Source organism: Passer domesticus, chromosome 8 (assembly GCF_036417665.1).
Source record: "Passer domesticus isolate bPasDom1 chromosome 8, bPasDom1.hap1, whole genome shotgun sequence".
In the NCBI taxonomy this organism is placed as follows: domain Eukaryota; kingdom Metazoa; phylum Chordata; class Aves; order Passeriformes; family Passeridae; genus Passer; species Passer domesticus.
Window position 1 is genome coordinate 50,801,742 of NC_087481.1, and position 17,435 is coordinate 50,819,176.

At 41.3% G+C, this 17,435-nt stretch overlaps 1 protein-coding gene across 12 annotated transcripts in view; it reads right to left on the bottom strand.

Moving 5' to 3' along the window:
- The window catches only part of ABLIM1 (actin binding LIM protein 1), a 203,543-nt gene that overhangs the window by 21,975 nt on the left and 164,133 nt on the right, over positions 1 to 17,435 (bottom strand). For all 12 annotated transcript variants that reach the window (XM_064431400.1, XM_064431401.1, XM_064431391.1 and 9 more), the window contains 4 exons: positions 15,228 to 15,305; positions 13,276 to 13,431; positions 8,286 to 8,321; positions 6,935 to 7,064 (listed from right to left, as the gene is read on the bottom strand). In XM_064431400.1, coding sequence (XP_064287470.1) covers positions 6,935 to 7,064; positions 8,286 to 8,321; positions 13,276 to 13,431; positions 15,228 to 15,305 — 400 coding nt within the window. The remainder of the gene's footprint in view (positions 1 to 6,934; positions 7,065 to 8,285; positions 8,322 to 13,275; positions 13,432 to 15,227; positions 15,306 to 17,435) is intronic.

Below are 17,435 nucleotides of genomic sequence, written 5' to 3' on the forward strand. Positions count from 1 at the left end.
CAAATACAGAAGGGCTATAAAACATATGAAAAAATAAATTTCAGGCCTGTTTCCTGTGTCCTGTTAGAGGACCCAAAATCACAGACTCAGCACACTATTTATCTATTTGGGGTGGGGAAATAGTTGTGGCAGAAGGAAAAAAGAAGTTTTCTTTACAATTTACACAAGAAATCCTCTTTTACTTGAACAGTCATCTACCAGTCTAAAAAGCACTAAAGGGATAAAAAAACCAAAACCCCAGTATACAAGTTAACCACTGCATATGAATGTTTTAAAAATTACATGCAAAGTTCAGGGGGGCTTGGCTATACAAAATTTGTCCAGAAGAATGCATGTGCAAAATTCTGGTTTTAGCACTGAGACATTTCAGCCCTAAATGACATGAAGCTCTCTCAACCACATGCGTTGATGGTGGTTTTCTATTCTGGGTGCAATGATGCTGAGCTTCTGGCCAGGTAACCAGCCCTTACTGGCTGGTTAGGCTAGGTTTGCTAACTCTGAAAAGCAGCATGAATGGTTAGTTAAACATTATTGATTATGTCAATCTATGGTCCATTACTTAGCAATCCCAATACTGTGTTCTACTTCTCCACCCTCTGAGATGTTGTGATAGTGAAACACCTCACTTAATTTTACTTATGTTTCTTGATTCAACCAAGAAATTGAGTTACTTTTCAGCAAAATCATTGTTTCATCAGGAAAAAAACCCCATCAATATTTTTATGTCTTGAGATACAGTTAGCTGTTTATAGAGAACATGTCACTTTGCCTTTTTGCCTCCTTTGGCAATTATACTCAATGGAAGGGAAAAAACAAAAGGGATTTATTGACCTGTGGACTTGTCTCAACAGAGGTGTCACAAATACATCTTACCCATTGGGAACTGGTAGGCTAAATGTCTGCATGTTCAATTTGCAATGCTTCTGTCACCAACACTACAAATACAGGGAAGAAACCCTTCTTAGACCCCTCTCTACCTCTAGACACAACTACGTGTGCTCACACCCATGAATGTATGCTGGCTGGTCTTGAATCTGGGACACAGAAAATTTGTTCAGAGAGACCTGGACATGTTGTATATTGCACCCAGCACCAGGCAGAGTTACTGTGGTATCATCCTGCACGTGATGCTTTACAGATGCCTCTGTTGGCTTCTATTTCCTGGGGTACCTAATGACTCCTGCTAGTAGTAACAAATAACTCCCCTTTACACTTCCTAGGATGCCAGCCTCATTGACTCCAATCTGTTCAAGAAGGAATGGTACATCCACTTAAGATTCCCATTAGGCCATCCCTGAGGAGCCCACTCTCATAACTAGGCTTAAGTGCTTGGGATGCAGCTGCAAAACCACCCACAATTTATGGAAGCAGTGCCAACATCTGTGGAATGTGCACATGCACAGAGGAAAGCACAGCTCCTGGCTGCCTGTGCCTGTCTCCCAGGGCCTCATGGGCCAGCCTGCTTGCAGCATTACATAAAAACCCATTAAATTTGGGTTCCCTGCCTGCACAGAAATGGCTCTCTTACTGTTGCAGATATGTTGTAACTACTCTTAACTCCCCAAAAAGCAACAAGAGCACTCCAGTTTACCAACACTGTAGAAAGACCTAATTCTCACACCCTTGTAATGAAGTTGAATATGTCTGTGTGTAGGTGGGGGGATGTTAAGAGATAATGGAACAGGCTTAATGTAAAAATCAATCACTACAGCACAGCAAAAGGGAAATTCTTTTTTTACTGCCATTCTCTTTGCTCCATCAGGTAGTTGTTTTCTGTAGCTGAATTTGTTAGGCAAGCTGCCCTAATAGCCAGGAATAGAACTGCTTGCCCACACACAGCCCGGTGTTATGCAGGTCCCTGCTGCCCTCTGAAGTGCTCACCACTGGGCTCACTGTGGGATTCACAAGCTCAGCTCACAGAATCAGGCCAAAAAACCCATATGTAACCAACACTGAGCCTTCTGTCAACTTGTCACCAACACTGAGCCTTCTGTCAGGTTCCAGTTTAGCTGCTCTGCTTCTGAGCAGACATAGGAAAACAAGCAACAGTACCTGAAACCCTTACTCCTGTTCAGGTTTTGTCAAACACAAAACCTGAACATCTTCTTGTCCAGATGTGTAGCCCTTATTTCACACACAAAAATGAAAATCATTGAAAAGCCAATACATAACTGTCTTCCAGAGCAGAACTTCCACCTACATCCACAAAACCCTGGAAACAGGTTCCCCCTGTGAAAACCAACGTCCAAATTCTCTATGAAGGTGGGTAGACTCTTCATGGGAAGGTCTGTGAGCAAAGGAGTACACATTACTTTGGAACTCTTTTACATGGAAATCTTATGGGGGCTTTGCAATATTCTTGAATGCCTCTGAAAAATTCTAGGCATGCAAGATGAAATCCTGGCTCTCAATGAGGGTTTTGTCTCTGACTTCAGAACGGTCAGGGTTTCTTTCATTCGTGGACTTGTTTTGATTCTTTCATAGCAAAGACAGTGCTTTATTGAGACAAGACCAAATTCAATGGAGAGTCCAAATTAGATTAAATGAAGTCTAAGCTGATGCATATTACACATTCTCGCAGCTTTTTCAACATATATGTTACATCAACAAACTCTCACTCTAAGGCATGTTTAGCCCCTTTCACTCCTCCGATTTCTTTACTTTTGGCTGTGTTTATGAGGTTTAATCATTACGCTTCTTTAAGCCTTATGTTGTATGAAAACACACTGAAACTGGTCTAAATGTCTTCTTTTCTGGCCTGAGTATACAAAATAACACAGGTGTAATGTGTCACATGACACTTCAGTTATCATTATGCTGCTGGGAAATCATTGCCCTTTACCAAAGCAATTGAGACATGATCTGTATTTTCTGATTCCCAAATGGAAAACCCCAAAAGTTATCGTTTTGTGAAATCTTTCTTACAAACCAACATCAAGGTCACCTTCTTGTTAAAAGTACAAGTGAGAAAGGCTGAGCCACTCAAAAGATCACATGGTACCTCTTCTGTCACAGTGACAACGATTTGAGCTTTCAGGAGCTTGGCTGAGTTATGACACATAAATGCTGTCCAGGCCTTCAGAAAACTGAGGATTCCTACAACATCTTTCAGGACATACCTGGTAAAAACCATACTGCCCGCCTCTGTCTACAGCACTTGCAATCCCAATTCCAACAATAACTGAGAAAGATACCTGACCTACATGCCAAGGTGATTTTTTGCAATCTGAAAACAGTAAGCATGGATTTCCAATAGTTCTTCTCATCTGTCTGTTGAAGAAGCTATTTTCTCAACAGAAAAAGAATGAATGCCACCTGAAAGAGTGTGAGCATTAATTTGGATTTACAGCAAAGAAATGTTGAAACTGCAAGGGCTATGAATTAACTGCATGCTGAAATGAGCAGTATAGCTATTTTTAAGGGTCCCAATCTTTTTGAGTGAGATTTTTTTAAAAAATAGAGACATAGCAGAAAAGTGGACAGTGCAGATTATCAAAAACCATCTTTAAAAAAGCAAGAGTAAAATTAGTGGTGGTGATCTGAATACTTAAAGAGCTATGATGTTGAGATCTATTAGCATTTCTTGAAACTTCAGGACAGTAACTTTCTTGCAACTGCTTTTGATTATCTCCAGTTTGAATGAATACAGAATGAATATGTGTATTAGTCAATGGTGCCAGACTGGAATCTATGCTCAATTTACTCAACTTTCTCTTTTTGAGCTCTTGTAGGTGATATAAGCTATGACCTTCTCCCCCCAAACAGAAGAGATGGCCCAGCCAAGTGCTCCAACAGAACTCAGAGTAAAACCACATTCACAAAAAGCAGGAAACAAAACTAAAAGCTTGCTGAGCTAAATGAGTCCCTTGAAGGGACACAGTGAAAGAAGAATCCTCCTCCAAATCAAACCATGGAAAGTAAAATTTGAAAAAAAGACCAGATCCTCAAATAACGTAAATCCTTGCAGTGCTACTGCCTTCAGCACAGCCTGCTGATTTGCACTAATTGAGGAGAGGCCTAGAGATTTTGATTTTACTTTGTTGGGCCCTAATTATTGCCAAGGTGAACAACAAAGATTAAGTTCCTTTTTGCCATTGATCTTTATATAATCTTTTTTTTCTTCTTCACAGTTTTGGTCACGTTCCTCTCATTCAGGTAATGCTGTAATCAAATTTTCACTGCATGTTTTAAGAATGGGGCAGTAATAATTAAATTTGATAAACTAATTGCTGAAGGGATTGCTGTGTACTGCTTTAGAAAGAAGCTAAATTCGGCACATACAGGTTCTTAGTAATAAATGACAAAGCTTTTCTGTGTATTTCTACCAGGTAAAAGCTTGGTGACTCTTCAACTAGGGCCCTTAGAAATGACATATTTCCTCCAAGAAAAGGACATTATGTCTATTCTACACGTAGTTCTGAGTGCAACAGCACATTTCGAGGCATGCTCAGCTCCACAGCCATAGGCAACCTCCCAGAGACACGCCGTGACAGCTCTGCCAGGGCGCCAACACATCTCCAGCCTGGAGGCTACTCCCTGGAGAGAGGCCTGGCTCCTTACCTTTGACATGGGGGATGAAGTGGTGTCGGAATGGGGAGTTGGGGCGGGAGTCATGGAGCGCGGGGCCGCTGGAGCGCGGGGGTGCCACGCGCCGCGCGCCCAGAGCCAGCAGCTCTGCGGTGGCGGGGAGGCAGGGGCAGGACAGAACGGAGACAAAGAAAAGCAATAAGAGAGACAGGCAGGGAAGGAGGCTTCGAAGGAAGCAGAAAAAAAAAGGCATTGAACAATTAGGATTCTGGAAAGAAGGAAGGAGAAAAAAAACAACAGAACGGTTAAAGACGCACCAAAGGGCCCGTAAAATTACAGGAAGTGTTAGGAGAGAGGCTTAGGTTTGAACTGCATGGCTAATTTAGCATAACATCATTGGCTTAACGAGCTTCTGAGCAATGCCTTATTACCAGAAAGTAGCCTGCTACCAGCATGCAAACATCACAAACACTGACGCTCAATTAGTTAAGAAAGCAGCTGGTTTGAAAAGTCCCTGACCAAAAAATGTCAGTCAAGAGGCATGCAAGCTGTTTTCTATTGTTTTAAGACATTCCAAAAATGCTGCCAACATCAGCTAGGGCACCAGGGGAGGAAAAGGCTGCAAACTTTTTCAGAACTTGTAGCACTCGATTTTTGAAGAACCTTATCATGACAACGTCAGTACAGCAGTTCACTTCTCTCTCAAGGGCTAGCTGGGAGCAAAAGAGAAGTGATCTGGGGCCACTGGGTTTATTCAGAGAGAAATTATTCTTGCAAAATAACGTGGTGAACAGAAGTGCTCTTAGGAGGAAAAATCCATATATTTTTGTGCCATTACTCAATAAATAATTATTGAAGGAAAATTATTAAAGTAGCTTTAACAATTAACCCAAAACAGGGTAGGAAACATCAAATGACAAATTATACAGAATTACTTCTGTGTCATATGAGGACCAGTAACAGGTGAGCCCAAGATGAGATCATCTGAACATAGATAAGTTTGAACAAGTATCTGTCCAGAAAATCCTTCGGGCTGTGGACTTTGGAAGATTTTACATTGGATCACAAGTCTGGCTCGAGCCCATCTGCCCATCACAAGAGTTACATAAACAGAGATTGCTTCTGGGGAAGGTCTTTGACTGAACACAGACAGTAAAACTCAATCACAGTCAAGTCTGGAATAGGACCTGGATTTGTTCATATCCCTGAGACAACAGATAAAAATGGAAAAATCCCCTCAGACATGGAGAACCAAGGGACAGAAGTTTGCAGCTTTTTCACGTTTTCAAGTCTCTTTCAGTTTCAGTTGTAACGTCATCTTAAAAAACAGTCATGCTGTCAGCACGAAGTATCAGACACAATTTGCTTCTGTCCCACCTCCCTTGGGTCCCTTAAATAAGGCATTCACTGACAGACACAATTGGCTGCTTTCAGCCCACCCCCACTAGGAAATGGCTACAGCATTCAAGTTCCACAGTGGTGGCTCTATGATAAATCTTTAATTTTAAAAATGCAGCTCCTATTGCATATGGGCTTTTGGCATCCCAACTGTTCAGCTGTAATCACCAAGGAAGATGAAACCCTGCAATTGTATCAATTAATTTAAAAACAGATCACAAAAGTTTAATTCATTACCATACACAATAAAATCAGTCTTGAAAAGTCTTCAATGAGTAGCATTTAGCCATACATTTTTATGCATTTTGGGTGTGGATGAACAGTTCATTTTCATATCTTGCTTTTAGATACATAACCAGTAATTCTGAAGGCACTGGGAACCTGAATGACCTGTACATTTCCTATACTGTACACAGGACTTGTACATCACTGCTAAAACAGAAAGTAAAGTATGTTTTAAGTGTTCCCAGGAAATTGCCTACACCTTTAATTAAAAAGATACCTTCCGAGTCCATGTCTTAAAAAATGACAAGCAATTTGGAACACATGGGTGTTTTTCTTCTGAATATGAGATTCTATGGCTGCACCAAGCTTTAAAGTAAATTTTTTACAAGGGAATAAACCTAAATTGCTAACTTCTGCACAGTCAAGCCATAATTTTTGTTTCCAATACGTGATACTTTTCTCAAACCCCAGAATGAACTTTGAAATTCACTGCTGCAAATTTTCACTTGCTCTCAGAAACATACAAATATTTTCAAAAGAATTTATTGGAAACAAAACCAGTAGATGCATATTTATGGTGCAAGAAACAGTCAGCCTAGTGCAAGAGACTACGTCAATCCAGAATAAAAAAAAAAAACAGGTAGAAAATGAGACATTAAAATACACAACAATTTTTCAATCCTAAACTTCCACTTCTGAGAGAAAGAAGTGCTTCACTGCACCACTGAGTGGCATAATAAAGAAACAATATTTTTGCACGGATCTGCAATGCAGTTGGCCTTACCAGGTCTGTGGAAGTGCTGGGGGGAACGGGACATGGTGGGGGTGTAGCTGTGCCGGCTGTACACGGGAGAGTTAATGGAGCCCTGGCTGGTAGACCTGTGAATCATGCGGTCCCGAACGTCCTGGTAGCCCTGCAGGACAGAGGCAGCCACTGGTAAATGTGAATGCACATTTTTAGCAGCACTAAAGTCCTGTGGATCTGAAGGCATCAGCAGAAGCGACTGAAATAGCAACACCCCTTAAGGTTTCAACCTACTTCATTAGCACTGCTCTCCAAGGACCTGCTCCAGCCCATTTTTGTAGTCAGAATTCAGTCGTGGAAGGTTCCAACTCCACCTGTAATTTCTATTAAACTCTATAATAATCCTAGATTTGCCCACATTCCCTGACTCCACAAGGGAAGCTGCATCCAGAGCATGTGTGTCCTGCATTGTCCTGCACAAGACACACAAGGAGTCTTGGAGACCAGAAAGAACTCAATAGCTGCAGCACAGAGCCCTCTGTGGCTAAACTGACCATGTGTCACCAGCTATATCAGCAGGTATTTATATCCAGATCAGATTCCCCATGTATCTGAAACCATGACACCTTGTACACCAAAATCCAGTTTACTTTGTTTCCTGGGGGTAAAAAAAGCCAATAAAAGAAACAAACAAAAAACCTCAAAACAAACTACACCCTCACCCCCTACCCATCCATGAAGCAAAACTAAACCAGGATAAAAGGGAGAGGACTGATTAATGCATGAAGATTTACAAGAAATGTTACAGTCCCTTAATTTTTAACTAGTAGCAATAAGTGCAGCTTTTATGTTGCAAATAATCAACAGGATAATGCAATGATAATGACTCTGCAAGGCCATCTATAGTATCCTGACAAATTACTTCCCAACTGTTCCACGTTATTATGATGTTCAAATTAACTCCTCTGGCAAAGCAAAACCGAACCAGACCATAGTTATGTTTTCTTGAAGACAAAACTGCAGATGTTTCAGCAGCAAACATGGGTTGTTATTTGGACACTTAGAGCAGCATTTTATCTGCTGTAAATTCCTGCAGCTCTCGAGACCTGAATCCACCTGTGCCACCAGGAGCAGGAATGCACCAGAAGTGACGCCTGCTGGACAAAGGGCTCTGCTCTAGTGGGAGGAGTGGCAGCTCCACTTCTTGTACAGTAAGAGCTTCAAGATTCCTTCTTAGAAATAGTTTTTGTTAAGTTTCAACACTGAGAAAACATGCCCGTGTGGCAAACAGAGATGGATCTGACTGACAACAAACCCAATGCCTGCACTGGCTGAGGGAATAATTCTAATCACAGTAGGACACTGCCCCCAAAGGTTCCACCAAACTTACTTCTGCAGAAGGGGTGGGTGATAAAGTCCTTGGAGACTGAAAAGACATAAAAAATAAGGTTATGAAATATCATTGCATATGCTGGGCCAGAAAATGGTAATCTAAACATTGCTGCAGGTGCTATGACATATGACAGTGTAAAGTGGCAATGCAGAAATTACTGAGACCATTCCAGCACTGGAACCTGCTTTTTCCACATGGCTCAGGGACGGATCCATAAATCATTGATGTTTAAAGTTTCTGGGAGAATCTTTTTAAGTGTGATTAATTCAGTCAAGTACCATGCAAGTTCATCTTAGCCATCTAATCATTGCGGTAATTAAAACATAGCTGTAAAGATCAAAATCAGAAAGAGTTATTAATTTAACAACCATGCCTGTCATGAAGAAATCTTTAAAATGGAAATCAAAAGTAAATAAACTTAACTCAGAGCTTTGCATGGAAAATCAAAATACAGAATATCTTTCAGGATGAAGCATGTTTTCCCTCCAACGCACACACTCTGGCAAAAATGTGCTTTTCCCCAAGGCCTTACATTTCATACCCATGCAAAGGAGCACGTAGTTGTCATCAACATTTCTTTGATATGACCTCCTTTAAATCTCTGTGTTCCTCCATGGTTACGTAAGGAGAACAGACAGGAATTACAAGCATGTGTATTGAAAGAACTGTACAAAGGCCAGAGGGCAGAAATATGCACAATATTATGAAAAGTTTCTGTAACACATAGGGAAACTGAGGCAAGAAATGCCTTTAGAAGAAACATATGATTATGCATATGCTGATGATAAAAACAAGAATAAAAGCTATGTGTAATTACCAGTTACGTGCTCTTCAACCACCAGGCAATTTGAAGCTGGGAGCTCAGGATTTAATTATTTCCTTTGTGCACAAAACTTCAATATTATTTGTCATAATAAACTGAGCAAGAGATTATGCTTTTAAATAAGACCACAATTATAGAAGGATATAGCTATTAAGATAATATCTCAGAAGCAGAACTGCTGATTCTGGTCCAACTACTATACTAATGTCCAACAGCAGTAGTGTAAAATGCATGCAGAGTTTCTGGTAATAAATATGCAGCTGGTAGATATCCATAAATTTTGGACTGAGAGACCATTCACTCTCATGGTGCTGGGGACATTGGGAATGCTAAGCATCCAAACAAAGGAGCAAAATTTTTTATTGGATACAGGACATCTCCTTTTCAGTATATTTCCATAAAGCTGCTAAAAACTGCTTTTGCTACTTTTCATCAAAGCCTTGAAAACCTTTTATATTCGTATTTTCCTAATTCCTATCACCTAACAGCAGCAGTTGTAAAAACCTTGCTCCACATAGTGCATTGGAATAACATTCTCTACAAGAGCTCTCTCTGAGAGCTAACCTAAAACTTTCAAAATGAATGAAAAAAAGCACACGTTATGTGGTGCATTCCCACATTTTTCTAGTAGCAATTAATGTGTTCTCTAAATAAATGAATTTCTATCATCTGCTGGGGTTACCTGGATGCTGAGGTAATGGCTACAGTAAAAGGTAGTCACGGGAATCTAAGACTGGGAAGGCAGCCCAGAAAGTAGCATGCTGCATCCAGGTACTTTTCCTTAAATGTATTTTTACTCCATTACTAGCTGACATGGTCTTGTGGCTTTTTGGGAAATGGAAGCTCACTCTGCAGCCAAGTTACTGTTTCATCATGCACAGGTGAACTGGCAGATCTCAAACTCGGAGGCTGCCAAGGAATGTTTGCTTCTCCAGGTCTTCCAAAACCTGGTCTACCACAGAAGGCCACACTATGGTCAGTGTGAAACACACTGTGCAGGCGAGTGAGAAAAGCAGCTCCATCCCAGAACAGCAAGCCAGTGGAAATACACTGATGGCTCCAGAAGAGGAAGGGGAAAGGGAAAGAGAAGTGGAAGATAAAGAGGAAGAGGGTTTGTTCTGACCAAACTTATATAAAAATTTCTACTGCAACAGGCTCAATTCTCTATTGCTTTGAGATCTGAGAGTCTCCTCTAATACCTGAAGCTCGGTCATTTTGTTGTCTGGGAAGTTTCTGCTAACTTTTACAGGTGTCATTCTGCATTTCATACTGATGCCATGTTAGCTGTCTTTGAACTACCAGCTGGGATCCCTGCTCCATTTGGAAGCATCTGTCATGTTAGAAAAAATCCTTTATTCAATTCATGTCTGCTTGTTTAGAGAAAGGTGTTTCAGAGCATTTAGCACTTTCAACAATCAGAATGCTTGTAATAAAGGACAGAGAGGTAAAGTGCTACTTCTCAATATATACCCAAGAAAAGCTGGAGCTGAGAAAAGACGGCCTCAGTGCTCACCAGGCTGCTGCTTGCAAGGCAGAAGTGACAGGTCCTGAAGAACCTGAACACCTGGCAGTTTTGGGAAACTTCCTCCTCGGTAGCAGACAATTAATTTCCGATCTGGTTTGTGTTTCCAAGGGCGAGGACAGGCGGAGCCAGCGCCGCTCCCCGCGAGAGGGCGCCGGGACAGCGCGGGATGGGCGAGCGAGGGAGCGCGGCCGGGAACCAGCCCTGCTCTGCTCTGTACGGCCCTGTACTGCCCTGCCCTGCCTTGTACTGCCCTGCCTTGTACTGCCCTGCCCTGCCTGGTACTGCCCTGCCTTGTACTGCCCTGCCCTGCCTTGTACTGCCCTGCCTTGTACTGCCCTGCCCTGCCTTGTACTGCCCTGCCTTGTACTGCCCTGCCCTGCCTGGTACTGCCCTGCCCTGCACTGCCCCAGGAGCGCATCCCCATGCCACTTTCTCAGCATTGCCATGCTGTTTTCTTGCTTTTCTTTAGCTAAAAGCTATCGTTTTCTTGCAGCCTATTCCCCAGAATTAATTAATTCCCTAGATGTTTGTGTGCATCTCTGGATTAACTTTGGCTAATGTGCCTCTTGTGCATCTTCCCCTGTACACCCAAAAATCTCTCTTTGCTGAGACTGGTGATTTTTTTTTCTTTTTAAATCATGGTGAGGGACATTTCTAGCTCTACAAGCATAAACGGAGGGTCCCCTTTTATTTACACCACATACACACCCTTTGCAAAGAGAATGCAGGATAAATCACTGCACGACTAAACATGTCCCCTTCTTTGCTTTTTAAAGATGATGGGGACTCATGTACGTTGTACCAAGACTGCTGTCACTCGATTACCACAACACAAACACAGGGTAAGGGATCACTCCACCCCAATGGGCTTGTGTTCTCATTAGGGCAAGGGAAGGGATGAGAAACAGATACAAAGAGGTGAGGTAACTTGCCCAAGGTGACAGAAGTCAGCAGCAGCATTGGGCGAAAACCCAAGATCTGCTGAAAAGAAGGTGAGAGCCCTTTCTGTTTCCAGAACAAATTTTGGTAGTCACTAGAAATTAACTGAATTTAATGCTGGTGAAAATATGGTGTAAGAAAACCCCAAAGGTTTTTACTTATTCCCAGAACAAGCATAAAAGCAGACAACTTACACCATATTGCTTTATCAGCCTCCAACATACTGCTTTGTCAGTAAGAAGCTTCCCTTTAAGGATTAACATATAGTTCACCTTCTCTGGTGAGATTAGTTCCCCCTTTGTGACTAACAAGAGACATGTGTTTGTAGCAGGTTTTGTGGCATGGGTCAGGCCTGTTGGAACTGGTCAGAGGTCACCAATGCATCCCACAGTGGTTTTGAACCAGATGCCAGCTGGATTCACTACCAACATAAACTGGAGGGGAGAAATTCTGTTATGTGCTGACCTGTTAATCTCTTACTTTATTCCTGAGCTGAATTTCCAATTCATGATTTAAAAAACCATCTCTATAAAACATTTAAGAACAAAGGACAAAAACTGATAGAGTTCTGATCTGCTGGTGGGCAGAACACTGATAAGAAAGCAGATTATTAGTCACACTGATCTGGTGATCTACAGACCACTGGTGCCTGAATGATTTACTGTAATTCTTTCTTCTTCAACTTATCTTCATACTCAGTTCAGTTACAGTCAGTAAGGTCACTGAGATTGCAGCAGTAAATCCATTTCCACATCCATTTAGATTTGCATTCAGGAAGACTGATTCACAGACAGATGATATTACATGACAAAGCCTGCTTCACAGACTGCACTGGAAGCATGTAAATAGTAATTGCAGCTATGGAAATTCACCTGAGAAAACTGGGGACCAACAATCTGAAAGATTTAAATTACCTTCACATACAAGTTTAGAAGAATAAATGACATAGCTTTTTCTTATGTGATACAAGAACCTTTACTAAATGTCAGCAGGTCAAAATGTGAGGCAGGTATCTCCATAACAAAATTAACCTGCTTTTCCAGTTGGAAGAGCACCTCATCCTGACAATTTTATCCAGTATGTCTGGCAAAGTGCTCTGGTGACATGTATTTCCCCTAAGTATCTGTGAGACAAGTGTCCTGCTGCTCCTAGTCCACATATTATGGTATTCCTATCCTCCTGTGAATATTGGTGTTCCACAGCACAACAGCACACTGAAAGAATAATAAAATACTGGAATGCTCTTCCCAGAGAGGTGGTAGAATCACCATCTCTGGATGTGTTTAAAAAAAGGCTGGACATGGCACTTGGTGCTATAGTCTAGATTCTGAGTTGAGGTGTCAGGACATAGGTTGGACTCGATGATCTTACAGGTCTCTTCCAACCTCATTATTCTGTGATTCTGTGATTGGCTTTTGCCTCATGCTCTGGACCTTGCCATTCCCAAAGATGAGGATATCCATGGGAGCTATGAGGAAGCACAGAGGCACAGCCTGCAGACCTGCCCCTGTGTTGGTGTGGGTGTCTGACCCTGCAGTCCCACCCGAGAGGCAGCACGGTGAGCGCTCCCGGTACCCAGATGAGACAGACACAAAGCAGAGTGAACAGCAGCAGCAGCAGCCACCTCCAGCAGTGCCCATGGAAGCAAAGCAGGCTCTGGATGCAGTGCACAGCAGAATGAGGTGCTGGTGGGTCATTACCTCTCCAAGACTCTGTCTCTCCTGTCTGTCCTCGTAGGCGGAGGTGTAGAATGGCTCATAAGTAATTAGGTCTGGACGTTCAATGTCATAAATGGCCTTGACTTTGGGAATGGCTGCTAAATCCTTGTAATCAAGGATTTCATTGTCTACTTTTGCCTAAAGGTCAAAGACAGAAGACAAATTAACTTACACAAATACACTGGCAATTTCTGTTTCACACAATTCATGATTTTGTGTATTTGTTGTCACACTGTTGCTACAGAAACCCCTTTTTGGCACCCTACATCTGGAGTGAATGCTTCTTGTTCTTCTCCAGCAGGCCTCCTCTGCAGCAGCTCACACTGTTTTCTCCTCTCTTAGGGAAGAAAGAACATGGCATATATAGATCTAGTTACAAAAGTTTTTTTATCCCCAGTAGTGAGCTGGAAACTTCAGCTCTGCAAATGACTCATTTTGTGGCCTCAGGCAAGTATTTTCACCTTTCTGCTCTTGTTTTCCCATATGTAAAATGGGTGATAACATCAATTTAGCTTGCAGATTACAGAGATTACAAAAGGATTTCATGCTGAAGACCACAGACAGATACTCAATTTATAACTGTGCACACAAGAGGAAACAGAACTTATTGGAAGGAAATAAGAAGACAAGGAGGACTGTCAGGACTGGGTATCCAAACTACCAAATGAAATAATTACAGTGCATTCATCACTCATCCTATGCCCAAGCTACTATTTTCTTTTCCACTAAGACTGCAAGGAGATCTTGACTAGTTAAAAAAGCAGAAGTAGGAAATAAATTCCAAAGTCAGCTGCACCCATTACATGGAGACAGAAAGAGGCCTTACATTTAGTTTAAGTAACTAATATATTTCTTTACTTACAGAAAAAAAGTTTAAATAAATCATCATACATGTTTACCTGCCTTACAGAAATACATTTATTACTAAAACTGAAAGAGGATATTGAAATTGTTTTTCAACACTTCTAAAAGATACTTTATTCATAGCAGACTGCATAAGGAAATTCACATTAGTTTTGTTCTTTCTGACTGCTAGCACCTATTAATTTCAGATTAATATGCACTTCACAAGCTCTTTAACAACCACTGGTCTTGGTGGTTCTTAAGCAATGCCTTAAACTAGAAACAAACTCTTTCTTGCTAGAGAAGCAAGGTTTGAAATATTTGGGACATTTACTCTCTACAAACAGACTTAAATCTGTTTAGCTTTTAATTACCAGATATTACCCACATAATGGCAGTTCTCCAGGACATGCTTTGTCTTTTGATATCTGCCTGAAAACAATTTTCATATCTGCTTATTTTTGTGGTTGTTGAAATGCATAGAACTAGAGTTTAACTCAGGACATGAGATTTGTAATTTTGGATATTTTTTTGCATTATTATAAATGTAACTGCCTAATTTCTGGGGTATACTCCACATTTTCATCTTTATGATCTCAAGGTTATTGATAAAATTAGTGATTTAGCATTATGCACATTTTTTTTCCTAAATTAAAAACACCTTTCCTTTCACAATTGAAAAATTTGATTTCTGACTTGGAAGGTGTTGGATCAGATAGGTTTCTTTCAGCGTAGCTGACCCTGCTCCCCACATTCCCCAAATGCAGAGAGCAGACCTCTCAAAAATTGTGTATCAAAGTGCACAGATCTCCTCACAAAATCCTTACAAAGTCGAATGACCCCTCTGCCCTCTGTCCCTCTTCACACCACCAAGTGACATCAAAAGATTTACTGTACCTTTCCAAGAGAAATGTGACCTGGAAAAGGCCTACCCTGCTCTTGAAATCCTGTAGCTACAAAAGCTACGTGGCGAAGGTTTTAACAATTTAAGCACCAAAATAAAGCATCAGTATGAAAGTGATTTATTTCAGCATGAGTAGTTCACGTGCAAACAAAGGCTCAGCAGCTTATTCACCAGCAGGAATACTTACATAGATAGTGTGGCCTGGAGAGCCAGGTATACTGGAACCTGGTCTGGAATAAATGCTTTCTGATGATGTTCTTGTAGGCTGAAAAACAAAAGGGAACTTTTGAGAGCAATCTGAAGCCATTAGTGTTGGCAACTCTAAGTGAAGAAATCAGCATGTATCTTGAAAATAACTGAATTTAAGTAAAATGTCAACACAAATGCAAGCATTCTGGCAAATTCCAGTCTTGTGAGGCAAGTGGGGTTTGGGGGTTTTTTTTGTAGGGGAAGGAGCAGTGTGAGAGGGGAAAAGGTTTTCTAAATAATACAGTGTAAAAGACTAGACCGACAACAATAATGAACAAAACCAAACAACACCTGCAGAGACACTGTAGGAGCCATACAAAGAACCATCCAGGACAGTCCTGCTGGTCATTTTAGCACCAGGTTAGTTCACAACCACTGCAGGGATCAGCAGCCCAGCAGACAAAACTGTTGTGAGGAGCACAGCACACACTGTGTAATCTCTTTCCAGGTGTTCAATCCCTGGATTTCCATTAGGAATGAAATCATCAGAACTGAATTCAGCCTTCCTAAGTAAAAGCACCTGAAATCCCTGGTTTGGAGCTGTTCCCTACATCTGCAGCACAACCAAAATGCAGCAGGGAAGTCAAATGTTGGTTGCAGTGTCATGATTCTCCATACTGCAAAAGTCATGATGTTTAATGACAATGTCCTGCAAACTGAAACTCATGAGAACACTCTCCTCTCTACAGAGCCAGTGCTGCTACATTTAGTAGATTTTCCAACACTTTTCTGGACTAAACAGACACTGGTGCCCTGGGGAAAGTTCTGTGAGAGAGGAAAAAGCAACTGATGACCTGTGGGGATCCTGAAAACCTGATGCATTTGCAAAGTATTCTATTTGATCAAAAGTCACCCTGGTTATTGTGATGATTACTCTTAAATTTGGCACACAGCACACACGCAAAGGTAGTCAAGCCAACCACATCCCAACTAGAACTGAGAAACCATCAAAAATTTTTGCTTCCTAATTGACTGCAAAGAACCAAATCCCATCACAAAACTTTGTGTCAGCACAAGACTCTGACACCTGTGCAGTGGGATACCTTAAAGTCACTTAAAATTTAATTCTGGAAAACAGTCCTTATCTCATCAGCTTGTGACATCAGGCCCCGGGGACTAAGGGACCTTCAGGCACACCTAAAGAGAAACAAGGCTTGACAGCCTGGCTCCTTGTTTCTTAAGAAATACTGGATGAACACAAAAAGGCTACTGGACCTATCTTACCTCTCAGCATACATTTCCTGAAGGAACCCTTCAACTGACCCCAGAGACTTTCCACTTTGAATATCAAAGCCAGAGAAACTATTGGAACCATCTGTATACAAAATGCTGAAGACTAGTCATGGATTATACAGCAGGCTTTCTCTGACTTCACTTTTGAAAATTAAGTCACCACATTCAGGGAGGGTTAGAGAAACAAAAGGCTTTGAATATGTTCCACCAAAAAACTCAAGATTCAGATCAGAGAACAGATGTAGCTGTGGACTGACAAAGTCACAAATCCTCTCCAGAGCATCTTTGAGAACACTTTCTCAGCTGGACCTTTACATGTTTCTTTTCTTTTCTCTCTGAGGCTGCAAATTCCTACATCTCAAAAGGGAACAGAATTTTCTCATCTGCCCTTTAAGCTCCTCCCAAACCAAAAAACCCAACAACAAGCACTTGTTTCATGGAAATGTTACAAGAATTGAGCTGGAAAATCTGGCTGCTGTTGAGAAACACTTTATTCCCCCTTCCATTCTTCCATTTCACTCTGTTTGAGTGGAGACACATGTAACATGTTGTTGCAGTTACTATGGAAAACAATTGTTTTCATTACAACATAGGGAACAGTATTAAGTACTTGAGGTACTTTTCGGGGTGTCTCTGTTACCTTTGGCTTTTGGCAGACATACTTTGAGAGTTCCGTCTGCTCAATTTTCCCTGTTGTAGGAAAACAAGTGTTAGAGGCAGTTATGGTTTATTCCCATTTGGCAGGCCCTTTGGATCTTTTATAATTGCGTCAAAAACAAGAAATTCTCAGTCTCAGTCTCACTCCAGCTCCTTAGTTCCACCTCTCAGTGTCACAGCTAAAAACTTTTTAGTTTAAGGAAAATTAACTTGCACGTATCACTTCAGTGAATTTACTAAATAAAGTCAGACACCT